This window comes from Stylophora pistillata, chromosome 5, assembly GCF_964205215.1.
Source record: "Stylophora pistillata chromosome 5, jaStyPist1.2, whole genome shotgun sequence".
NCBI classification, from domain to species: Eukaryota; Metazoa; Cnidaria; class Anthozoa; order Scleractinia; family Pocilloporidae; genus Stylophora; species Stylophora pistillata.
Genome location: NC_142523.1, coordinates 25,237,929 through 25,263,550, shown reverse-complemented (window position 1 = coordinate 25,263,550; position 25,622 = coordinate 25,237,929). Strand labels below are relative to the sequence as shown.

The following is a 25,622-nucleotide window of genomic DNA, read 5'->3' as shown; positions in this document are numbered from 1 at the left end:
AAGGTATCAGGTAAAAGTATTTTTATTAAGTTAAAACTCTTCTCTGCGGCCGTAAAAAGCTCCTGGATGAGAATATATGTCTTCTCCATGATTTTAGATTGAAGGATTTCTGTCTTCAGCTGATTAAACAAGTGCGATAACTGTGAACTGAAACAGAATATGAGAATAACATAAAAAACTCAAAATTATCTAACTAATATTCAGCAGCCATAAGCCCTCAATTTTTATAGTTGTTTTTTGGCTGTGGGCTGTTTGCTCCACATAAGTCATGTTCTCTTCAAACTGGACAATGACCTGAGGTTGGCAATACAGCTGCAATGCATTAGTAATAAAAATGTACCTGTTTTCAATATTAGCAAAGTGTTTCCTGAGGAGATTTTTTACGTAGACTTAAATGAAAAAGGGAACAGAATTGTACGTGAAAACAAAAGAAGACAGAACTCCAACCACAAATACATGTAAGTAGATAAATTAACATCAATTGCACAAAAGGAAATTCAACAATCAACTAGTGGTTTGACCAAATTGCATTTATTTGACAGACCTTCCATCCCCAAATTTAGAATTTCAGCATGTTATTAAACAAATGTATGTAATACTGTACTTGTCAACTCTGTTTGATCCAGTGGGTGGAGTTGGTGTGGAACTCCTTCAACCGTAACAGAGTGTAGATTTCTGAAGAGAGAGGCAATCAGAATTTACAATCAATTAACCCTAAAATTACTTACATTACAAGTGTATAACACAGGTATCATGTACAAGAGATTTCTTTCTGTGGACTTAAGTTTTGACAACAAGATTCACATGTCCTGTCTGCTTATCACTTGAAACTAGTAAAAACAGTGCTGGTTAAGCCAACCAAAACACCTTACTAGTGTACCAACTTTACATGGCTAGTTTTTAATTACCTCATTTTATCAAAATCCCTGGTTGAAAATCCTTCAATTACTGAGACTCTCGAAGAAAATTCAGGGCTCAACATCAACGATAGCTAACTAGCCACAGACTAGCAGAAATTCAGTTTTGGCTAGTGGTGCTTGATTTCCACTTGCCAGTTTGGCTAGGAAAGAAACTGAAACAGTTGTAACATCTAAGTTGTCACTTGGCTAATAAGTTGAAAAGCTAATGTTGATCCCTGAAATTTGTTCAGCAGAAATTTGTTTCCCAGTTTTAAGAAGAATGGAAAACAAACTTTTACAAAAGCAGCTTTACATGTGTGAATCAAGTTCATTTTCAAAATGTGCAGAAAGGTCCATGCACTGTAATTTCTCAAATTTTCTAATGCCAACAGTGTACACATAGGAAATATAATCTGACTAGTTTCAAGTCTTGCACTTAATCTGACAGAAGAACATGGCTCCTTAATAACCTGGTGGCCCGTTATCTTTATAGCTCTAAATTTCAAACTTATTGTAAGCCCTTGAGACCTGAGGGTTAGTTTATTATGACTACACAATGTACAACGTGTAGCTCTTTCATGCGAAGAAGCCCAAACAGCCATGATCTGAACTGGTTGCTAATAACGGCATTTTCTGTGCTGAAGCCTGTTTTCCATATGTACATGTATGTACATGTAGGGAAAAGCCCCTATGATTCACAGTTTTGCTGTTTCCTAACTGTCCCAAAGTTTTCAAACAAATAATTATAGAGGTTGTTCTTAAAACTGGACAAGTACTGAGAATGGAAGATGATTGGTGAGCTAACTTCAATGCTGAATTGTTTTCATTAGGTGGAATGGCTATCGCATTGCTTGATGTAAACTATCAGAATGTGTTGGTTTTTGGTCTTCAAATCTCCTCCAAGAAATTCTGCAACATCATGAATCTAGAGAGAAAATGATCATGAATGTATTAACCCATTAATGGCCGCAGCTTTTGTGGAAAACTGTGTTTTGAAGCTAGGACAGCAGATTTCAGGTCACTGTTGGGGTTTTAAAAGCTCCAACTTACCAAAAACCACTTGACAGCTCGTGCACTCGACGGCCTTTCGATCCAAATGCAAAATGGCGGCCTGAAAATCTCGGGCACGCGCAGAGAGCAAAATTTCGACATACTTTTTGGGTTGAAAAGTCATGCCCCACTTACGACTTCTACTTTTCTCTCTTTCTCCTGCCCTTTTTTTCCCCTCTCCTTGCCTAAAGTTTCTCCTCACTTGCTGGAAATCGAGTAGGCTTCAGTTTGGTGTAGAGATTTTTCAGAAACTACTCATTATTTTCAAAGCACATGCTCGGAAAGGTAGGTGGGTAGTGAAACACGATCTTCGTGCAGATTTTCCGGTCAAAGTGACACGGTTTTTTGGCTATTTCTCCAATCTCCTCCACTCAATTGCGCTCATTCTGGTATCGTCTGCAAGATATTTTCAATCCGTTCAAGTAGATGCTCGAATTCGTGCTCCAGGGTTAAAATTGATGACGTCACAGGGCGTAGAAAGGCTGTGGGTCCCCATGGGCGCATACGGGCGCAGTGGACGTTAATGGGTTAAAGAATAATCATTTAATTTTTTCAAAAAAGCCTGTTTTCTGACCAACAATTGCAAAGATTCTTCTATCACTTATTTAGAATAGTCCATCATCACTCGCAATTATTCAAAAGTATTGTTTTTACTTTCTCTAGGGGGATTTACAATCATCTTGATCGCTAGATTACTTAAAATTTAAAACAATTCCAAAACCGGATTTTGCATAGGAAATACAAAGTGTATTACAGGTTACTCAGATATAGGAAATGCCAAAAGAAAATCAATTTTAAGCCCTTAAGTTGGATTCTTCAAGTGCTGGATACCAGAACATTTTATGGATAGTTATTTCACTTTACAGATATCAATTTTCCAATTAAAAGTGCTCATAAAAACAAGTCTCTGTAAGAATCAAACATCTTGGGAAATGAAAATTTTCAACCCCTCTTCAAACCTTACACACAGTTAGGCACTCAGGGGAATGCACAAAAATGCTCTTTTTAAAGATCGCAGCACTCTTGTTGCCACGGTAACAACAGCTGCTTGTTTGAGGCCAGGGGCCTCATTTCCATGCAAAAACATTCAAAAAAAGAGTAAAGTGTTGATTTTTGTATCTCAAGCTTAATACAACATTGCAAATTGGTACTTCTACCATATATAGCGACATCATCTATCTTCACTTTGATACATTTAATTTTCCCAGAGTGAATGTGAACACACCAATAGATTATTCATCTCGGTACAGTTTCGGTCATTTTTTATCTGAATTTCGCCAAAAGTACACCGATTCTGAAACTGAAACTACTCACCTAGTTGGTCATAAAATTTTTCTAGTTTTTAAATATGTAAAAATCTCTGCGGGCCGGCCTCTACTTTTCCTTTTCATAGGGGCAGTTCGCGAACGAAGCTCAAAAGTCATATATTGCATAGTTTGGCGATGTTCGCATCTGATGTTAAGTTCTCAACAACAAACGTCTCAGATAGATGAAGCGTGCAAGGCTTGGAAAGAATGTTATCTTATGAGCAATATCCCGAAGAGAAATCTCACCTCTGGTTGTCATCTTTTGAAAAAATTGATCAGCCTTTCTGGAGGGCTGCTTGACGTAACTACAAACATATCGTGTTGAAATCGTGTGCATACCATCCAGATTCCGAGTGCTGCACCTGATTTCACGGGAATTTGAGCAATCTGACATCCTCTGTAGATACACTGGCTGATCTACACGAAACTATCTCATCTGCACTGGTCATTTGTCATGAACGTGTACGTTATCACGATGGCGTGACGCTGTATTTCTCCATGAAGTTTCCCTCGGTCGCTCCAAAGAAGACGAGAAATGGACACTTTTCGATAATTCAGCAGATCTCCGCGCATTCTGAAATAAAATAAAACCAAAAAACCAAAAGAGAAGAGGATGACTTCGGTTGACCACGACAGAGCTGAATAATAAAATACTCACGTCAGAGGGTATGCGGTCAACAACGCGGGCTCAAGTGTCCTAGGTCTAAAATTTAGGGAACCGGAAAATAATGAAGGCTGCCTTTTAAAACCGAGGAACTCTGCTTTCGAAGGCATTTTCCTATTTCCAGAGGTTTTAAGGAGAAAATTAATTTTTGAAAATTTGTAGGGTGTACCAAGTTTTTGGAGGTTGTTCTGTAAAAGAAAAGCGGCAAGGGAAATGACGCCCCAAAGCGGAGGATTCTCTTGTCTTCTAGAAGCTGTAGTAAATCATCCCCCTGGAGCAGATATCAACATCCGTGAGCATTTGTTTAACTCTCTGGCCCGGGCTGAATCTATTTACCCCAACTGTGCGCTTATTTTAGCCAGCGATTTTAACCGCCTCGATGTCACGCGGCTTATAAGGCATTTTCATCTTGGGAACGTGTCGACGTGAGATCCAAGCAATCTCAAATTTGAGTCTACATGGTACCCTCCATAATTTGATACTGTTTTATGTACATACTGGTATTAGTCTAGGTCAAAACCTGCCAAATATTTTTTCCAAACTCCGAACAGTTCACGAGATACAGTGGTTCGAGTGAGATGACACAATTTTAAGTAAAATCATGGTAGATTCGTCCATGAAGTTTAAAACTTGCTCAGAGACTACAGGGTCCTGATATAATTAAGAATCTTTGCCAATTTCAAATGAATAGTATACTCATTGGAGTCAACTAAATTTGAAAAGGATATGATGATTAGGTTCTAAAATAATAATATTTCAGGAAAACCTTAAAAATTCGAGAATTTTCATGATTCGAATTTCTAGCGAAAATCGCTTAAAATATCTCGCAGACGGCCATGTCTCTGCTCAAAATTACTCCATTTCCATAAAGTTTATTTGTGTAGAGGTATATAGAGATGAAAAAATCTGTGTGAAGTTACGAACGTCTAGCTATGCGAAACAGAAATTTTGTATCGGCATTTCGCTCGCGACAACGGGCGAATGACAAATGGGGACTATGATCGTGACCTTTTGACATCTGGTTAAACATACCACTGATTCTGGTGGAGACATTCTGGACTCATATTATATTTGAATACACAATAATAGGTTTATAAATGTGCCTGATGAAAAAAATCAGATTTAGAGTGCTAATAAAAGTACACTTGGCGAGCCTGGTGTACGCGGGAAGCTACCGGCTGGTCGCTGACTTTAAACATTCAATCGTATGCAGCATTTTAGAATGATGGCTGCGGCTGCAAACTGCTCAGAGATTTCTCAAGACTCACACTGGCCACTTGTTTGGATGATAAGTCGTTTGAATAGATAAGATAAAATGCTTTACAAGGGGTCTTTACACATCGAAATCGAAGTATAAATAGCGTCACAGAGCACCCAGGGTATCAGGGTATTATTATCAGAGGATTACCTTCCCCCCCCCCCATGTTTCTGAACCAGAAATGCTAATTTGATTGGATCTTTTTTGTTTGGGTTGGGGAATATTATATCTATTTCTTTACATCTGGTTAATCCCAAACCCTTTCCAAAATTCTAGAACAAAAACGCTATTTACTGGTCCGCTACCCATACGCCTCTCCCTGATGTCACCTCCAATCCAGCCTTACCACACCTCAGGCTTTTTAATGAAAAGGGGGAACCTCTACACAAAAATGAAAATGAGTTGAAGGACCAGACTAAAGACACCCCCTTCCAGAAAACCCCGTATGCGAGAGTTCGCGATTCTGTAGCTTAAAGCGTGTTCACAGAGTTAGCTGATGTTTCACCCTCTCGCGGAGATTATACTGTCGAATCTGTCTTTCCAGTGGCTCTACATCTTGGTCACCAACGTTGATGTCGCTGGCCTAGGCAATTTTCCGGTTTTCTTTAAGATCGCCAGTCTAGAAAAATACCTCGCAATCTGTTGAGCTATGAGCCACTCCTCTTCGTCGAACAGGCGTTGGTTAGTATCTTCCCGACATAATGTGTGTATTCGTCTTGAAGCATCGGGCGAGGCCACCTTGCGCTCTGTCTCTTCACCAACAAGGAATAGCTCGAGAAGGAAGTTATTCAGCTGTTACGTAAACCTGCTGTTCTTCCTTGCCTCGAGGGCCCAGCCACCAGGCATACTGTTGGAGCTGTTGGCTGTAGAAGTACTGGATGTCTTATGGGTCTCTGGCATTTTTGCTTTCAGAGAGGAGTATTTCGTCGCACATTGCCGTCTAATGTGATCATACCGTGTTTCCCGGTGAAGTTTGTACTGGTGCTTGCCGAAGTCGAGATGGCTGACAACGTAGTGGTTAGAGCGGTAGACTTCAGTACACCCATCCTGAGGAAATGAAAACGAGGCGCTTGCAGTTACGTTCCCCCACAGTTTCGCTGATGATGGATTTCTCGACCGAGAGGCTGGCTTTTTCAACGCGCCTTTTGCGGTGTCTGGTGCGTGAAAAGGCTTCAAAAACCTTTATACCTGTCACCTGCTGCGTTGACTCCATGGCAAAAGCCTTTTTCCGAGATCCTACTCCCACACAAAATGCGCAAACTATTCATTTCGGTTCATCGCACGAGCGAATAATTTATTTCAAAAGTTTTCAGTTCCCCCTCCAACATCCCCAAACATTTGGGTGAACAATGGACCGTCCCTTATAATGGTAGGGAAGATTTTCTGGTGCTCTACAAGACTGGAAATATGTACACCCAGCATTGTTTTGGTTATTATATTGGATGTAAGTGCACGACACAAGAACATTTTTCAGTTACCGATATATAGTTTGACGGAAATAAGTAAGCTTTTATTCCAACCAAACTTTACTAAAACTTACATCCATAATGCTTTGAGCCCTTCGAAACTGTCGATGTCCACAAGTTTTTAATCGTTTTATATTTATTTAGCCGGTCTTACCCTTACATGATCAATCTAATGTTGCAGGTGCAGCAGTTAAAATACTTACTTGTACCCTGGCAGAATATTACTTCTCTGAAGGGAGGGGGGGAAAGAAAAAATTGTTTTGCAGGCAAACAACTCATTATTTTCTTTTTTGCAGCCGCAAAATGATTATTTGGAGGGGTTGCATATAATTTATTTCGGTTTATTGCGCTTGCAAACAATTCATTTCTGTATTAACGGTTCTGCAAACAATTAATTTCAAAATTATTCATTCTCCTACGTACATCCCACATGCAAATAGAGTAATAGTATACATTCCACTGGCACTCGCTGCCAGGACTTTTCGGAATGAAAACTGTATATGATATGTTGCCTTATTGTTGCATAAAAGCCTAGCCTAAAACTAAATTTATTGGGATGACTACCGGTTTAGAAAAGCACTAATATTTGGGTGATTCTAAAAGCCGCAACGGTGGAACGACGGAATGGCGAAATGGCGGAAAATGACCCCAAATCCTAAAACATGGAACGGCGGAAAATGACCTTAAATCCTAAAACACGGAACGGCGGAAAATGACCCCAAATCATAAAACACGGAATCGCGGAAAATGACCCCAAGTTCTAAAACACGGAACGGATGTCGGCAAGTTGCACTAATTTTGTACAAAGACACTCAAGCGCTTGGCTCATTCATCCCCACGACGATAACGCACTTGACTAAAATGAAGTATTACTAATTTTTGTTCTTTTACTGACTGGTGTGAATAACTTCAAAAGGAAACAAACGAATTAGTAATCACTGCTGTGTATTATTTTAGTGACTGTTTAATTTTTTTTTAATCTTTATACATGAAAGATTGCTACGTTTTCGCGTTGTAAGCCTGTTTAGTTATCTTTTGTCATGCTAATTTTGCCATGGGTTTAAGTCGCGGTATAAAAGGTCGCACAGCCGGTGCAAACTAACTAAACATACCAAATTACAATAAACAGTTGTAATTTTGATACGTTTCCTGGTAAGGCCTGCATTGATTTAATGAAACAAAAATATGCTCAAATGCTTTTAAATGTGAGAACATCACAGGAACGTTTTCAGGCTTCTCAAAATATAACGACGTTCAGCCCCAGCTCCAAACTTAGACCACAGGGAGCCCAGACAAGCGACGAGTCTGGTTGTTTATTCGAAATGTAAAGGAATATAAGGGAGAATATTGAAGTGTCTTATTATCGTAAACCTATATCATGAAATGTCTGAGTTAAAGCTCAAAATAAATGTAAACCTACCTCGCTTGCTGTGTGTTGTTTCTGTGGCTCTAAATGGCGAATTTGAGCGATTTGGTGGATTTTGCGTCGACTGTTACTATACGTCATAAGAAGGAGACAAGGAGGGAAAGCTCATTTTCGACCGCTCTAGCGAAAAGCCGATTTTCGCCCAGAAATAAGAGTCACCCGGCTTCCAAATCGAAAACCAGATAAACTGCAAGGTTGACGCTTCTTCTCGTCGCATTCAATCGAAGATCCATTGAAAATCCAAGCGCTTACCGCCAAAAATTTTCGACAAATGCAGCTTTCGAAGCGAACACCATCCGCGGCCCCTAATGCGTGTGCCGGGAAGCAATCGTCACGCTGTTTGCCCCACGCTGATTGGATGATGCTAAACGATGCCCGATTACAAATGCCTCATGTGGGAGGGGAGTCAGGGGCACATTAACAAAGAGAGTTGACGTCGTGTCGGGTTTCCGTCACGCGACATAAACCTCACACCAGGCTAGTCAGTAGGTAAATCAGTAAATGAATCGAATAAACAACCAGACTCGTCGCTTGTCTGGGCCCCCTGTGCTTAGACTAGGGTGAGAGCAAGCCCTCGTTAGGAGCCCTTCAATACGAGCGTTTCTTTGTCCACGAATAGGTTTTGGGCCTTGAGTAACACTAGGTGAAGAGAGGTTTGTAGGTGGTCACACGCGTGGGAATTTCTCATGGCATGAAAAGACAAAAGAAAGTCAGCAGAAGGAAACCGTCAAGAAGAATTTGAAGAATTTCTTCGCGACCAGTTGTCCAAAACACCACCATCCTACTATTAAACTTACGACTTACACATCAGGGGAAGAATTAAACTTTCTGGACAAAAAAGAGGCTATATCACCAATTCGTTTAGCAGATTTCTTCTGTTTCTCAACAAATTGCAAATCGTCAACTCTATGGCCATGAGAAATTCCCACGCGCATGACCCCATGCAAACCTCTCTTCACTTAGCATTACTCAAGGCCTCAGAATTTTTCGTGGACGAAGAAACGCTCGTATTGAAGGGCTCCCAACGAGGGCTTGTTCTCACGCTAGTCTAAGTTTGGAGCAGGGGCTGAACGTCGTTACATTTTAAGAAGCCTGAAAATGTGCCTGTGCAGACGTGACCAGGAAACGTGCTCTGCGACTTTTTATGCCGCAACTAAAACTAATGGCAAACTTAGCACAACAAAAGGTAACTAAACAGGTTTACAATGCGAAAACGCAGCTATCTTTCGCGTATAAAGGTTCATTGTTATTAATCCTAATCAGTAAAAGAAAAAAATTAATAACACTTAATTTTAGTCACGCGCGTTATCTTCCTGGGGATGAACGAGTCAAGCGCTTGGTGTCTATGTACAAAGTTCCTGCAACATGCCCTGACATCCATTCCGTGTGTTAGAATCTGGGGTCATTTTCCGCCACTCCATGTTTAGGATTTAGAGTCATATTCCGCCGTTCTGTGTTTTAGGAGTTAGGGTCATTTTCCGCCGTTCCATATTTTAGGATTTGGGTCATTTTCCGCCATTCCTCCCTTTCGCCGGTCCGACTTTTAGGGTCACCCCCATCATTTGACAGTATTTTACCCGTGTATCACTAGTTGTCTCCTCGGAGCAGCGCAAAGTCTCACTGTGATTAGATAAACATTTCCTACATATCCCCAGAAAACCAAGATAATAATACTATTTTAACTCGGAAGCCTGACAAAACTTATATTTTATCTCATGCTGTGTTCATTTTAAAAAGTAGCCGGTATTCCGTCACAGTATTATTATTGAGTTATCTTGTCCAGTCTCGCAAAACACACCGAAATGTAAGTATCTTTTTCGCGACATCTCCCTGGATATCCCTCTGTACAGTTTCTGTCGGCAAGAGTTCCATAGAACCCCCACATTAATTATGCATAGAGTGTTGCAAAGAAACGTTTACATTAGCCTTTATGAAATGAATGCATAATTAATGTATGGGTTATATGGAACTCTTTCCCTTCTGTCTGCTCTGACACTCAGGATATTTACAAACTTTACTTGGCCGCCATCCCAAGCCAAGCCAAACATAATATACCGTCATCCTCTACTCCCTCCCGAGAGGCTTTCAAACAACCTTACAAGTGCTGTTTTGTGCTGCTAGAACAATTCTTCACAATAAAAATAGATCTAACGCTCTTGTTTCGAGCAGAAAGGTTAAATTCTTTCTTAGAATATTGCTGAAAAGAACAAACACATTTAACATCGCCCATCTTTACGAAATGTCTGCTGGTATGGCTATGCATGGAAAGCGTGGGAAAAGTCAGTGTCTGAGCGTGTCAAGCAATCCGGTCAGCGCTTTACCAAAGTAATGCCGTCGGTAAACAAAAATAGCCAAGATATTTTAAATTTGCATTCTCGATATACTTGATCATTACTTTGCCTTTAATTCCAACAAATAAGAACTTTTCTCACTTAAAAAGGCCTAGACATTGCAGTCACCAAAAAGCAATCCAGTGGCTGAATCGTCCGTTAGCAGCTCACCGAGCCAGATTGAACATGTTCCTGTTAGACGATACCCTTCCAGAGTGCGGAAACCCCCAGTTCGGATGGATCTTTGAACATTTAACTGCCTTTTTTCGGGGGAGGGGGAGGTTAAGAATGGATTTTTACTAATAGCATGTTGCGTTGAACTTTTGGAAACTTTTAAATTCTTAAGGACTTTAGGGGCCAAGAGACTGGCTTACAGGGAGGTGTTGTAGTGTATGCGGTTGGTTTTTGTAAGCATGTGCACGTGTGCGCACTACTCATTTCATGTGCTTTTCGAAATAAAACCGAATACATGACAGCCACGTTCACATCAAAACATCAAAGGACAACATTATAAACACCAAACGTGAACTGTCCTCTCTGATCAACGAGGACACCTATTCGACTTTAATGTCGTTCCTGTAAAGGAGAACAACATCTTTTCACAATAACATGAATGCCATACATTCCAAGAAACTCGCTAACTTGAACAGCATTGGCTCTCAAAAAGCGGACATCGACTAGAGTAACTGGGTTGTGAGCCTCTCCAAGAAAACACTTTTACTAGAGGAACGATCCCTCTTGGAGAAAGGCCCTAAATTTGCCCCAACGCCAACTAACATACCTCATAAGAACATCCTGGCTGAAATTGAAGCTGCCATCTGCCACCTGCCTGATGATTCCAAACATACAGTTAGAACAAGTTCTGCTGCCATTCTTTATAGGGCACGACTACCGGCACACAATAATGTTTCCAAAGAAGAAAGAAAAGCTTTAAGGTGGCTCGTACCGGTTTTCGTCTTTTTGATGGTTTGTAACTTTGAAAGAATACAACAGAAAGACTGACCAAGGCCAGTTGAACACTTTTACGGGGTTGAATTATATAATCATTGGTTATCCAAAAATAGGTATCATTTCGTCACTAGCAGTTTCCACGGCAACGCTGTCATAGGCTTATTCAAACGCATTTTTAGCTTGTGGCTTAAATAGTTCGAAAACTAATCCGGTGACCCCATGATTTTTTTCAGTGATTGCTTTTGGCACTTGAAAAGTAAAATGCACAAAGATTTTAAAAAATTCTACGGGGCGGAATTTCAGAAAATCTAGAAAAAAGGCAATTTTCAGACATCGCAAATTTCCTTCCGTGTAGTTTTCTATCTTTTTTTCTGATGATTCCTTTCGACATTATTATCATATTGGAACAATAAAAAGAAAGGGTCACAGGACTTGTTTTCATATAATAGCTTTAGTGAGGTTAGCAATTTCTACGCGCGTTCTCGCGCATTTAAAAATCTGGATTCTATAAGATCGACATTTGCTCATGATCTGTTATAGCTACCGCTGACAACTGCGTGTGCTCGCGCGCGCGCCTAAGATCTGATTTTTAAAGTCGTTTACTGCTAATTAAGAAAATCATTAAACAGCTGTCAAAGACAGCGTCCCGGGCTCATCTTAAAAATCCTACACACGACTTCTGGCTATATCATATCAGTTTCCTTTAAGTTCCAAAGTCTTCTTCCAGTTCAGGTAGATTATCCTTCCCTTGAGTTCTTCTTTTACGTCGTCGCAAGATTTCATATCGGTTGGATATTTCTTTTAAATGTGAAGTGAAGCAACCTTTACTTCTCCGAAAATCGTCTTCTCTATCTTAGTTTCTATCTCCTGCATTCACAGTAGCCGCTCAACACATCAAATACAAGCTCTTAGCAGGGGCGGATCCAGGATTTCAAAAGGGGGGGTGGATGGCAGATGGCGGGTCGACCCGCCATCTTGGAAATTACCCACAAGACCCTGGGAACGAGGTTGCCATCAAACCTGAGCATCGACTGAGCACATAGGTTGGTAAGCGCGAACGTTTCCCTACAAATTTCGCAATAATGAGCCAATCAGAATCTTACTTCGCCTCACTAGGCGTTGTCAAATGGCTTCCTTGCGAACTTTTGCGCGAAAAGTGGCGGCAGACGACGAAACGTGGCGTAACAACAACCAGACATGAGCGAGAGCTAATTTTTCTTTCTTTATTTATTTTCTATTTCAAATAAAGTGACATTTCGAATTTTTTCTTACTGAAAAATGGGGGGGTGGATATCCACCCTATCCACCCCCCCTGTATCCGCCCCTGCTTAGGTAAACTCCTCACAAAAGTAGAAAAAATTCCACGCGCCGCCATCTTTCTTTTGAATTTTCATCTTTTGATCTCGCGCTTCTTTCGCACGTTTCTCTCGCGCGCGTCACGCGAGAGTGACCTCTTCCCCGCACGAGGAAACTGGTACGAGCCACCTTAAACAACCTTAAGAAATACGAGTCCAGAGTCGTAATGAAGGCCGAAAAGGGGAACCGTTTTGTTGTCATGGATAGATCTGACTATGACAGCAAGATGGAAACCTTACTCAATGACAGATCCACCTATGAAGTAGTTCCCACATCTCCTTTCCCCCGAATTGAACGTGAACTGAACGCTCTGCTTCTTTCCCTAAAGAGACAGCTAAAGATAGATGAACCAACATACCGCAAACTTCACTAAGCTGACGGCACTCCACCAGCAATTCGCAGTTCTGTTAAACATGAAAAAGAAGGGGACCCGCTGAGGCCCATCGTCATCTGTATTGGCTTAGCGCTCTACCACACGTCCAAATTTCCGACGGATATCCTTTCTCCGCTTCAGAATCGTAACAGATACTCTGTTACCGACTCTGCAGTTTTCCAAAGAATTATCTGATATAGAGATATATGATAATGAGGTTTTGGTCTCTTTTGATGTTTTCACTGTTCACCGCAATCACTGTAGGTAAAACATGTATGTACATAAAAAAAAAAAAATTGAACAAGATGCCACTCTTTCTTCAAGGACAAATTTGGACTTTGATGATATCACTACACTTCTTCAATTCACCTTGTCTAACAAGTATTTTGTGTTTAATGACAGAATTTACAAACAAGTCAATGGCTGTGCGATGGGCAGTCCTCTCAGCCCCTTTGTGGCCAATCTTTGCAAGGAAGAGATCGAAGAGTCCGCAATCAATAATTCATCCGTTCCCGCCAAGATTCAGAAAAGGTACATGGACGATAGTTCTTGCATCATTAGAAAGAACGATGTTTCAGCCTTTCATGACAGTTTAAATTCAATTGAACCAAACATCTCGTTTACCATCGAGACCGAATGTAACGGAAAGATCTCCTTTCTCGACACTCTGGTCTTCCGGAGAAATGGAGTCATCGTTGTTGATGTTTACAGAAAGGCCATTCATACAGACAGATATTTAGATTTTAATTCCCATCACGATAGACAACACAATGTCAGCACAGCATCAACTCTCCTGCACCACCCCACTGCACAGAGCTCTAAATCTACCCAATTCTTCCGATGGAAAGAAGCATGAACTTAATTATGTCCATACAGCTTTGGAGTCCAACGGCTATCCATTTAAGTTTATCAAAAACATACAAATGTATCCCCAGAGGAACTTCTTGGAATGTTCACCTGAATGACACCTGACGCAGATAAAAATTCTTGCCCGTTACCTGGACAATACAATACAACATTCTTTTTGACAAATATTCATATAATAATTTACACTCATTATTTCGCAGTTCATGTCTTTATTTTAATTCTCTCATCGCTTGCTTATCATTCATTTTACCCGTCGAAGACTGCGGTTCGGGCAGTCGAAAGCTCGTAGTTTTTGATCATGTTTGCCAGAGATGGTTTTTTAATTTCAAACTTTAATTTTATCATTACACCCTAGCTATATATATCTTTACTCCTAACCTTTTAGACCTGAGAGAGACCAACATCTTATTTCTCCTTACAAAACAAACGGTACTTGCCATGCCTTCCACATCTCTGGACGTCAAATTCTTCTCATATACACATGGGTTTTTCACTTCTGACTACATAATGAGTGGGATAGACTGCTTTTCCTCGCATGTAACCCAGGGGTCTCTTTGTAAGATCATTTAATTAAGAGACATTTCTATCGTACTGTTCTAAAGATGATCCTACATTGAGAAATTAAATTAAAAAGGTAAATTAAGATAGATCACGGCTAGTCAGAATAAGTTTTTGTCTGAGGTTCTGCAAGGAGCCGTGACAACCAAACTTGACGCCAATAATACAAGAATCATAATGTTCAAGTTTGCCAAAATGCACAATTTATGAAAAATATACATAGTATAAATAACTTGCGATGCAAGGCGCTTCATTTTTCGGTCCTTCTCATCGCATCACTAAAAGCCTGCTGATATCTATGAAGGCCACTTCTTGTATAAATGCAACCACGAATTCTAAACTATGATCTCCCCTCTAAAAATTCTTAGCCCTGTCCCAGAGAGAGGTTACTCTGGAAAAGGAGTACTTCTGTATCAATAAGAGAGGAAAAGGAGAAAAACTAAGCCCTGGAATATTATAAGGTATCCACTTGTTTAACATACACTTTAACGACATTCTGCATTCAGTTCAAGCACGCCCACCCTGTGGGCAGGAAAAGCTGAGAGGCGACCAGCCTCTAATAAGATACACACAACATTGTTTGACAGTCAGCTATTTCGGTTTTGTGTGTCTAACTTTAGTTTTTGTTGATAGATCTGAGCGTGAAAAACTGAAACCTTTTCTTATCTTGTTTTACAGGGGACGTTAGGCCTCAATACTCATTGCCTTTGAACAGTTGGATTTTCATCTAAAGATCAATCAGTATAAAATTGAGGCTTTTATCTTTCTAAGGTAAGCTATCCGTGTGTAACAACTGACGCTTTATAAACTTTTCATTTTCCTGTTGATGTAATTTGCATAATATCGATTGCAGACAAAACAAGAAAAACCAGATGCGGTTAAAAAGCATCATGCTCTGACATGACGACATCTAAGGCCATTTGTTACATTATCATAAAGATTCTTTTTCTCCCACTGCCAGGGAAAGTGACCTCAATCAGAAGATTTCAGTGAAGATCCTTTGTTCACCTTAATCGGTGAGTTTGTTTAGAGCTGATATACTCAGTTTCATTTCCCTTGCGTTAATTACGTGACAGCGTTACGAGCCCCTTAGTGGACAAACGATAACGTACATGCATGTGACGGAGAGTTTTTAATTTTTATTTTTCTCGCTAAGGATCTAAAATTGCATTACTGATCTAGGATCACGAAGATAGCTTACGAAAAGACAGACAGCCAGTCCAAAACATTTACCTGAGGGCGATCAGGTGTGAATACAAAGGAAAGGAGAGTCCATACCAAGCGAGCAGCATATTTTAATCATGCTATAGTCGTAGTTACAGTTATAACATCTGTGATAAAAACTAAAAAAAATACATTCATAAATGAAAGAAAATCTCAAACAGCGGGGTTTTGTCAAACATTTTTAATTCCACTCAGAATAGGAAATACATTCCAGCCGTTAAAGTGCATACTATCAGCTCCCGTCAAAATGAATTCTTTCCTGCTACCTGCTAATCCGACCTCTTCAAAGTCAGCCATTTCATGTTGCGCTTTAGAGCTAACCTCTGAATGAGTCCAGAATTGAGTGTCGGAGAAACTGGATATAAGTGAAACGGAGAAATAAATAAAATATTTTTCATCAGTCACTCGAAGGAAGGTTAGAAAAGAACGATGTAAAGAGATTTAACCAAATTTTTCGTTGCTCCATATCAGCAGATGTATTTTGTTATTGGCTGATTGTGATCAGAAAAGCTCAGAAGTATTTTGGAACGCTAGAAAAGTGCTGCCAATTTTTATTTACATCGGCAGAAGTGCCAAAAGGCAACTTACATTGTATCATTTAGGAGGCGAAAGAAAGGAAAAATTATTTGCTTTCCTTGACGTTCTTTATGGTTGTCTTCCTTAGAAGGTAACAAATAAATTTGTATCAAGGCTGAGCTGTGCAAAGTTCTGTCTGACATCTTAGCGCAAAAATTGGCGGAATAACTTGACAGCAGAAAACGACTGGCTTAGAGATCAGATAAGATCTGGGAAGATTAATTCATCAATGTTCTACAACATTTGAAGCTATCGGCCTCAAGAAGTTTTCTGTTTTTCACTTTAAGAGTTTAAATAGCGTGACAAAAATTGATGAAATACTAACCTTTGCGTTATTTGAAAGGTGAACTTCCTTATGATCAAGTAAATTAACATACAGATTCTTTTTCTCCTATTGCCAGGAAAAACTGACTTCGATCTGAGGAGATTTGAGTCAAGAACCTCTGTTTACTTTAGTCGGTGGGTTTATTCAGAGCTGATATACTCAGTTTCATTTTCCTTGTGCGAGCCGCGTGACAGCGTTACTGTATGTTACGAAGAGTTTATTATTTTAGTTTATATCGCTAAGGATTACTGATCTAGGATCACGAAGATTGTTTACGAAAAGATAGACAGCTAGACCAAAAATTCTTTTAAGGGTGATCAGAAGCGGATATAAAGGAAAAGAGAGTCCATACTAAACGAGCAGCATATCTCAATCATGTTCTGGTCGTAATTGCAGCAACGACATTTGTGACAGGAACTGGAAAAGACCTTATATATGAAAAGAAAATCAGACAGCGAGGTCTTTTCAAACATTTTCAATTCCATTCAGAATCAGAAATTTTTTCGACCGTTAAATTGGATACTATTAGCTCCCGTCAAAATGAGTTCTTTTCAGTATCATTCTAATCCAACCTCTTCAAAGTGAATCATTGCATACTGTGCTGTAGAGGCAACCCCTAAATGTGTCTTGAATTCTATATTTGGTGTCGAAAAAGAGGAATTCAAGTGAAACAAGGGAATGGATTTTTTTTAACTTTTGTATTTCTGGAAGGAAAAGGTGTAAAGATATTTAGCCACATTTTTGGTTGCTCCATCCCAGTAGATGTATTGAGGTTTTGAAATTGTGCTTGTAAAGAAATTTTCCCAAACTGTTGGTCGTTCCATCTCAGTAGATGTATTTCGGTTTTGTACGTCTAAGTTTGGTCGTTCATGACGGATCTGAGCGTGAAAACTGAGACCTATTTTTACCTTGTCACAACGCCATCTTACCAAACAAGCTTTGTCGAGAAAGGATTTATTATATAGCAAAAATATTTCGCTTTAATAGGATTCAAGAATGACTTGTTGATTTAGAGAGCCGAAAAAGAAAGTCAACTGAGTTTGTAGCACAATAAACTCAAGAGTGTCGTTTATGTTTTCTTTATTTTGACTGTCTTATGGCGGTTTTTTTGCGAATTTATAGCCAACAATGTCCAAAGTTACAAATTTTGTGAGTCGGCTCGTCTTATTGCCCGTGCGGGCAATATGGGCCCATCTTTCCCACTTGAGTAGCCAATCAGAATACAAGATTCCCTGCATATATTTCTCACAGGCGCTGCCAGCCATGTTGTATAACATTTATAAAAAGAACTGGAAAAAAAGATATATTTGTAAATGAAAAGAAAATTGCATGCAACCAGGTCATTTTAAACATTTTTAATTTCGTTCATAATAAGAAATGAATTTAACCTGTTAAATTGCACACTATGAACTCCCGTTAAAATGAATTCTTTCCAGCTACCTTCTGTGCTCCGACCTCTACTCCCCAAAGTCAGCCATCACATGTTTTACTTTCGAGTAAAACCCTGAATGAGTCCTGAATTTGGTTTCGGAAAAATGAAATTCAAATAAAACGAAGGAATTAATAGATATATATTTTTTCTATCACCGGAAGGAAGGTTGGCAAAGATATGGATGTTTAAAACATCTAGCTAATATTTGCTTGGCTCCATCTCAGTAGACGTATTTCGATTTTGCATGTCTAACTTTAGTTATTGATGATGGATCTGAACGTGAAAAACTAAAACCTTTTTTTATCTTGTTTTACAGCAGACGTTAGACCTCACTACTCATTGCCTTTGAACAGTTGAACAGATTTTCTTCCTCCCATTGCCAGGGAAAACTGAGTTTGATCAGGAGATTTGAGTTAAGAGTCTTTGCTTGTTTTAATCGGTGAGTTTATTTAGAGCTGATATGCTCAGTTTCACTTTCCCGTACAATGCGTGAAATGCGTGACACCGTAACGAGCCCCCGCAAAAGACATTGCAGCTGGAACCTCCATGTGAAGAACAGCATCATGCTCTAACATGACGACATTACAAGCCATTTGTTACTCTTGTACCCTTTCACTCAGCAATTCGTCTTACTGTTTACCATACAATTCGTCAGTTGAGAGAATTTTGCATTGGATCAACTAGTAATCTCCCAGTGATATTTTTCTTTATCCTCATCACTTGCTTGCTTTAAATTGTGACGATGCAGTAAGGAGAATTTCTTCTTTCTTTCTCACTCAAAGGAGTTAAAGAATTATGGTGTAAATTAATTATGGTCTGTTAGCTACGTGTCACTATAGATATTTCACAGCTTATGTGCTGTGTTAATTTACCATCAAGGACGTTAACGCTAAATTTGGACATTATGACAGTGATTAATGTCTCTATGAGCTCTTGAAAGTTGGTTTAAATCAGTTGATTCTCTACAGTGATTAACATTTTATGAATGATTCGTGGTACCTTACAAAGAAAAATTTGTTTTGCTAAAGGAAATTTTGCCCATCCATCGTTGCTCCTCGCCTATTTTTCTTTCATTTGTTTGTTCTGTTTTGATTTTGTCTCATGTTCCTTTACATCTGAATTCTTTTTCGAACCCATCGCTAATCAATTTATTCTCTGACCACTTTCAATTTGATTATCACTACTAATTTGGAATGTCGATTTTTTTAGGGGGGTGGAGAGGAACGAAAATTTATCTAACCGCTGTTTTTCAATCAGTTTACCATAACTTAACCCTATTAACATAACCGCCCCCCGGTTAGCTCAATTGGTTAGAGCGCCGGATTGTGTTCAGCAGGAGGTCGAGGGTTCGAGCCTTGCACGAGATTACTGTGTGGTGGATGTCCTCCCCCTGGGGTGGAATGGATGGGTGTGACAGGGCTCCATTTAAACAAGCCTTAGCTGAACTGGGCTACCCTGTATAAATATTCATAAATACATACATACAATACAAATACATACAATACGATACATACAATACATAACTCAGTTGGGTCGGAAAACCCTGGAGTGCAAGCTCAATTATCCATCAACGAAAATGCTGTTCACCGAGTGGTTTTGCCTTTTAAAGATCAAAAGTCAGCTGACGCCGTGAAAAGGTAATTATCAGATCTAGGCAACAAAATCGGTCACACCCTTCATTCCGTGTTTAAGAGTCGCAAAATCTGTGAAGATCTCAGAGTACGTGAGCCTAAACCTCCTATACTTAGCCAACAATGCGTTGTATATAATTATAAATGTGATCTGTGTGATGCAGAGTACGTCGAGTACACCAGCCGGCATTTACATCAACGTATTAACGAGCACCGTAATTAGGCCATCGGCAAACATCTAAAGAACGACCACGGCCTACAAACCATCGGCGACCTGACCAAGCATTTCAACGTACTTAAAAAGTGCACCGGGAAACTGGACTGTTTAGTTCATGAAAAGCTTTTCATAAAGAAGATGACGCCCTCTTTGAACAAACAATCGGATTCCATACGCGCGAAACTATTTATTTAATAGTTTACATTTATGAACTCAACACGCGCAGTTATTTATTTAAATTTTTTTAAAAAAAAGTTTTTAACTTTTTACGTTTGTCACCTTCGTACGGTATAAATTAACTATTCATTTTTACTCTCTTCTCACTTGAGAATGATGACATGGAGTCATCGAAACGTTGTGTGTTTTTCTCGCTAATATTTATTCTTAAATGTCTAAAAAATACATACAAAAAAAAAAAAACTTTCAAAGAAGCGAAATTCGTAGCCTCTTGTTTTGTCCTCAGGAACCGGATGTAGATTTTAAAAGCGTTAAACATGCAATTCAGTTTTCCTAGCGAAGAACATTTCAAACAGAAATGCATGTAGTTAATGTGCATCGGAACAACCTTGTTCCCTCAGAGTTCCCGAGGTCGCGTTGTCTTGACTCTCTTCCAAGTTTCGTCCACCATCTTCCTACGTCAGACAATTGGATACGAATTCGGTTAATTCCAGCAGCGCTTGTCTTCGAGAGAGAGTCTACTGTACTTTGATTTGTCTTATCCCTTTGATGAACACAAAATGACCTCCTGGATTGAAGCAAATTGCTTTTACTTTAGTCTTCTCGACTCCCCAGCGAGCAACTCCAATTTTCTGGAACAGTTGTGTCATGGCAATGAAGATTGTTACCTTGGAATGAAAAATAAAATCTTTTGAATTTTGCTAAATATCTGGTGTCAGGAGGCGAGCAGCGCATATCAAATCTAATTTCAAGGTGATTCGCGTTAAAACCGTCTCTAACAACTTTTTTCGCAGTTTTTCAAGAAAAGGTAAGTTATTTCTCTTTAGAGCTGAATTAAGAATTGGAACAAAGGAACGGAGCAATTTACACAAATAAGGAATAAACAAACAACATACTTAAATGCGCGAAGACCACGTATTTTTTTTAACGCAAAAAGGTTGATCGTTAAAATGAGATCTCCTGACAGTGGAAGAAAGGGGAGATTATAATGCAGCTTTTAGAGCGAATGAAAGGGGGCAGTCTCCGTAATTTTTTGTGCAGTCGATACTCATAAGAAAAAATCCTCTGTTATATACAATATATACAGTAACTCATAGAGGTTAGTGATACAGTCACTTATTCAAGCGTTTAAAGTTCACTCCGGTTCTAGTCTTTTCTCGGTCAAAGAAAGGGGTGAAGAATTCAAGTCTTGAACTGATTAACGTTTTCATTTTTCGCTTCTTTGATTGTGACGAGTACAGGCGTTACAAAAAGGGTTTGATAACAAACTGACTGTCGTTGGGCAGTTAATGGTGTAAGCACTTTATTTGGAAAAAAAAGAGTGAAAGAAAAAGAATAAAGATAATGCAAAAGAAAATATTCAAGGTGTTCGTAGAAAGCTAGCTTTTTCAAACTCGCTGTGTAAAACCTGTTCTCTGTTTACGCGAGATAGCAGAACACATGACTGTGATGTACAAATTGAACTAAAGTCTCAAATCAGAGATAACATGCGTAGTTTAAAAACATTAGCAGATGTGAACCTTGCGTTGATAAAAAGGGTAAAAAGTTTCATGCAAATAATACTTATTATTATATCGCTAGCAGTGAAGGTAGGAATTGAGACGAGAAACCTGCGTTCCGGTTAGCTCCACGAGCGGGCAAGTTGGGCCCATCTTGCCCGCTTGGGATTGCTCGCTTTGATCCCGCGCAAGAAAATAAAGTGCTTGAAGTGGACTTACGAGGTTTTTATTTCTTAGATAATATCGGCGATGGAGACGCAAAAAGCGGCAGAATATATATAGTCAAAACATAGAAAACATAAACGACTCTTGTGGGTTTATTGTCCTACAAACACTGTCGGGTTTCTTTCCTAGCCCTCGAAATAAACAAGTTATTCCTGACTCCTGATGAAACGAGAGATTTTTGCATAAATGAACAGTTAATCATTTGTCTCACGATATCAGAGTCTGGCTGAACCAATCGTGTGTTGACCACGACGTTTCGAATGCCATAAAGCTAGTCTTCGTTAGGCGTGGAGGTAGAAAGTTTAAGTGTCGCTATTTTATCGCCACTTGGTACGGCACTTTTTCGCGAGCCTCGGATTGGAGAAAATTTGAAAGGCTATAGGAAAGAGCTTTGAGGGCGGTATTTAATATCACATCGGATACACATGGAACATTACTTCAAAAAGCCAAAGTGACACCATTATCTAATAGAAGGCTACAAGGTGTACATGACATCATGGATAAAGTTAAAGGTGGACTTACACCAACGTACTTAACAGATATATTCCAATTAAACTGTGAACAAGTAAGAAATATATAATTTAAGAAACTGTGACTTCCGGCGGGTGCGCTATCGCACTGTCACTCATGGCTAGCATTCGATCAGTTATTTAGGGCCATCACTCCGGGAAAAGCTAACCAAAAAGGGAAGGATAATCAGAGCGATGATACGAAAGAAAGATTTATCAACTGAAGTCAATGGATGTGGAACGATTTGTTATCTCTGCACAACTTAGAGTATAAATGTCTTAAAATAGTGTCATATAGTTTTGATTGTAAAAAGTGTTGTAGCAAACTTAAGAGATTTGTCAAGATCGAAATAGTAATTACGAGTGCATCTTTTCTTAGGCATCATACTCGAATTAATTATTATTAATTAATTAATACTTTATCCAATATTTTAATCAGTACTAATTGCTAATCATTTTATCAATATTTTATTATTTAATCAATATTTCTTTACCAAATTTGCAACATACTGTATCTGTTAGTGTCCCCTATCAGTGCCTTGGCGTTGGAATCACTAGACACAGAAATAAAGGTTATGTGTGTATGTATGTATTAACCTGGTTAAGTGTATTAAAATTGTATTTTTTTTCCATGTTTTACAGAAGCGAAGGCGACTGAGATACATGACGAATACAAAGATTTTTATTTTCGGCGCACTGTTGGCTTTGGCAGCCAGCGCGGCATTTGGAAGGCCAGTCGTGACTTCGAACGAAAGAGAGATTGATAATTATAAGGTAAGTTATTGTACATTTCTTAACATTGAGGGCGTGTCCATTTATCTCAGGAGAAGAATAAAAGAATTAGCAAGGAGGGGATTCAGAATTGGCTGAATTTGTCCAAAACTGTTTTACTTCGTTTTGCTTTGTTAAAAAAAAACTAAACAAACCTCGAAGTGGATGTATTTCAAGGCGCTGTGGAACTTTTGAAAAGGCTGATGTCTGCTCTTTGCATCGTTGGCCGGGAAATAAGACGCCAATAATGCGCATGCTCAGTGAATGCACTATATCTATTGGCGCCCCCGTATCCACTTATTTTCACTTTTATGATCAGTTACCAGAAAGAACGGGGACTCTAGGATTTAGGATCTGGAAGGGGAACTAAAATTCCCTCAGGGTATTGATAAAGAAGGATAGGGGTCTGAAAGGTTGTGTAACAGCTATTTTTACGTCTACTGAGTTAGCATCTACCGGCCACCAGAAAGAGTCTCTAAGGCTGACTTTTGGAGGATTGCCCTTCACCACTAGAGAATCAGACCCAAGAGCCAAAGCTCAGAACCTCAGCTTTGAAAAGTCTTTACGGAAGCTGATTTACAAGGGCAACTCACTTGGTAATTATAAACTATCGACCGAAGTAGGGGTGGGTACCAGTGGATATTTACTGAGCTGCAAATGTTTAGGCATCAATTAAAACAGTAAGATAATACGACACTTAAAGATGATTTTAACTCACTTATTCCTGCAACAAATGCAACATTTTTGGGCGCATATTCTGCGTGAGTTGCTGGAAGATAAATAGCAAAGGATATTCCAGTTAAGTTTGAGTAGCCAGTCAGAGCACATCTTCAATGCCATGCACTGTTTCAGTATATACCAAAACCATCCTCCCACACCCCCCCGACCCCGACCCCGACCCCGACCCGACCCGACCCCGAGCCCGACCCCAACACAATACCACAATTTTTTTAGAAACTATACAAACTTTTAATCTCTTCAGGATGGTACATTTGAAACTATGGACACAGATGGAGATGGTAGCATTTCACCAGATGAGTTGGCGGAAGGACTTGATATCTCTCTGCTGATTGCTAACCGATATGTGGTAGCTTTTGACGCGAATCGAGACGGAGAGCTTGATTCTAAGGGTAAGACAGAAACTAAAATTCATATACGCTAAAAGCAGTCCCTTTTCTCAGTGCGAATTCTTTCTTACGCACTGCAAGTCTGTAAATATCAAAGAAAATCATGTCTCCGTATTTTCGTCCTCAGAGCAACTCGGTTGCTATGGCTAGGCGACCAAAAATAAAAAGGACTGGTAACGAGAATAAGGTCTCAGGTCTGCAATGGATGAAATTTAAGGAGCGCGCGAACTTTCAGGTGCACGAGATTATTTCCATGCACCTTATGTCCTTGCACCCTCAAAACCATTTGTTTTTGTTCTTGTTTTTACGATGCCATTCTCTATTGTATCACACAACGGAATGCGCCAGTTAAAATTGTCTCATCGCCTAAAATCCTCCGCAAATTGATTTGGCTGAGTAAAATTTCACAGCTTATAAGACCATGGAACTTATTTTGCAGAGTTTTCAAACTTACCACTACATGAACAGTAATGCCATAGTTAAACCTCAATAAATGGGTGCAGTTCACAAGAAAGTGCCAGGGAGCGCCCACAAAAGGATTTACATATCTTTAATTGCATGGTGTAAAACAACAAACTATATTTGATTGTAATAAATGCAGCTATTTGGGAGATGTTGTCTGAGCTTTGATTTTAATGTTTCTTACCCACAAACCTGTTAAACAACAATTAAAACATGGGGCGAGCGTGCTTCCTAATAAAGCTGCGTTCACACCTGCTGCCCGAGCATAAGTGATTGCGAACTTCCCGTTTAACTGGTCGCGAGTTTTGAGATTTTCAAGGGGTTTAATTTTCCGCTCCGTCCCGATTGAGATAGACTTCTAGGTGCTTTAAATGAAGAGTAGATCTACGGAAGGATACTTGATTTGGAAAGCGATGGTCTTAAACACCTTAAAGCGACGGAAGGAGATCGGGTGAACAGTCTGGTGAATGAATGCGATTTGCAGACGTGATCTGACTTAAGTGGAGCTTTGCCAATTTTGGACCATTCTTTGGCCCGGTAAATATTTTTAAGTGGTAACGGGTTAAGTCGCCCGAGAGTCATTTCGACTGTTTTTTTTTTTTTTTCGGATAACATGACTCAGGCCTTGAACAAGCAGCCATTGTTATCATGGCAACAAGAGTGCTGCAACCTTAAAACTGGGCATTTTTGTGAATCTCCCACGAGTGCCTAACTGCATGCAAAATTTGAAGGGGTGTTGAAAATTTTCATTTCCTAAGATGTTTGATTCTTGCAGAGACTTGTTCTTAACTATTGTTATTTATTTAAACTTGAGGAGAATTTCTAAAATTAGGTACTGCACTTCCTCGAAAAATGTTGGGTAAAAGAGGGGGCATTTATTGTAGGAAGGGTACCTAATCAAGGGGGGCACTTGTTATTCTCCTGTAATGACTCTGCTGTAGG

At 39.5% G+C, this 25,622-nt stretch overlaps 1 protein-coding gene, 2 long non-coding RNA genes and 2 pseudogenes across 5 annotated transcripts; 3 read left to right on the top strand and 2 right to left on the bottom strand.

Annotated features, from left to right (window-relative positions):
• Nucleotides 1-9: 9 nt before the first annotated feature.
• Nucleotides 10-4,367, bottom strand: LOC148731015 (uncharacterized). The gene is made up of 4 exons (XR_016001069.1): nucleotides 3,503-4,367; nucleotides 1,705-1,824; nucleotides 605-675; nucleotides 10-147 (listed from the first exon to the last, which is right to left on the bottom strand). It is a non-coding gene; the product is annotated as an uncharacterized LOC148731015 (long non-coding RNA).
• An 8,506-nt stretch (nucleotides 4,368-12,873) lies between these two features.
• On the top strand, nucleotides 12,874-14,045 carry LOC148731014 (uncharacterized; annotated as a pseudogene).
• A 1,417-nt stretch (nucleotides 14,046-15,462) lies between these two features.
• On the top strand, nucleotides 15,463-24,829 carry LOC148731011 (calcium-binding protein SPEC 1A-like). 3 transcript variants are annotated; one of them, XM_088759772.1, is made up of 6 exons: nucleotides 15,463-15,521; nucleotides 16,707-16,764; nucleotides 18,382-18,501; nucleotides 22,963-23,094; nucleotides 24,074-24,221; nucleotides 24,658-24,829. In XM_088759772.1, the coding sequence occupies exons 4-6, from the start codon at nucleotides 22,984-22,986 to the stop codon at nucleotides 24,687-24,689; spliced, it is 291 nt and encodes a 96-aa protein (XP_088615898.1). In that variant the 5' UTR covers nucleotides 15,463-15,521; nucleotides 16,707-16,764; nucleotides 18,382-18,501; nucleotides 22,963-22,983; the 3' UTR covers nucleotides 24,690-24,829. The 3 variants fall into 3 exon arrangements, 2 of the variants coding, with proteins under 2 accessions (XP_088615898.1, XP_088615899.1); XM_088759773.1 differs by lacking the exons at nucleotides 15,463-15,521; nucleotides 16,707-16,764; nucleotides 18,382-18,501 and adding an exon at nucleotides 20,830-20,895; XR_016001064.1 differs by lacking the exons at nucleotides 15,463-15,521; nucleotides 16,707-16,764; nucleotides 18,382-18,501; nucleotides 22,963-23,094 and adding an exon at nucleotides 23,266-23,687.
• On the bottom strand, nucleotides 15,783-17,094 carry LOC148731013 (uncharacterized). The gene is made up of 2 exons (XR_016001079.1): nucleotides 16,631-17,094; nucleotides 15,783-16,084 (listed from the first exon to the last, which is right to left on the bottom strand). It is a non-coding gene; the product is annotated as an uncharacterized LOC148731013 (long non-coding RNA).
• On the top strand, nucleotides 19,548-20,501 carry LOC148731012 (uncharacterized; annotated as a pseudogene).
• Nucleotides 24,830-25,622: the final 793 nt, after the last annotated feature.

Excerpts from the sequence above, each read along its gene's own strand:
- LOC148731011 (XM_088759772.1), top strand. The coding sequence starts at position 22,984 with ATGACGAATACAAAGATTTTTATTTTCGGCGCACTGTTGGCTTTGGCA. Across the intron at positions 23,095-24,073 it reads GAGAGATTGATAATTATAAG|GATGGTACATTTGAAACTAT; the intron begins GTAAGTTATTGT and ends TAATCTCTTCAG. Across the intron at positions 24,222-24,657 it reads CGGAGAGCTTGATTCTAAGG|AGTTTTCAAACTTACCACTA; the intron begins GTAAGACAGAAA and ends CTTATTTTGCAG.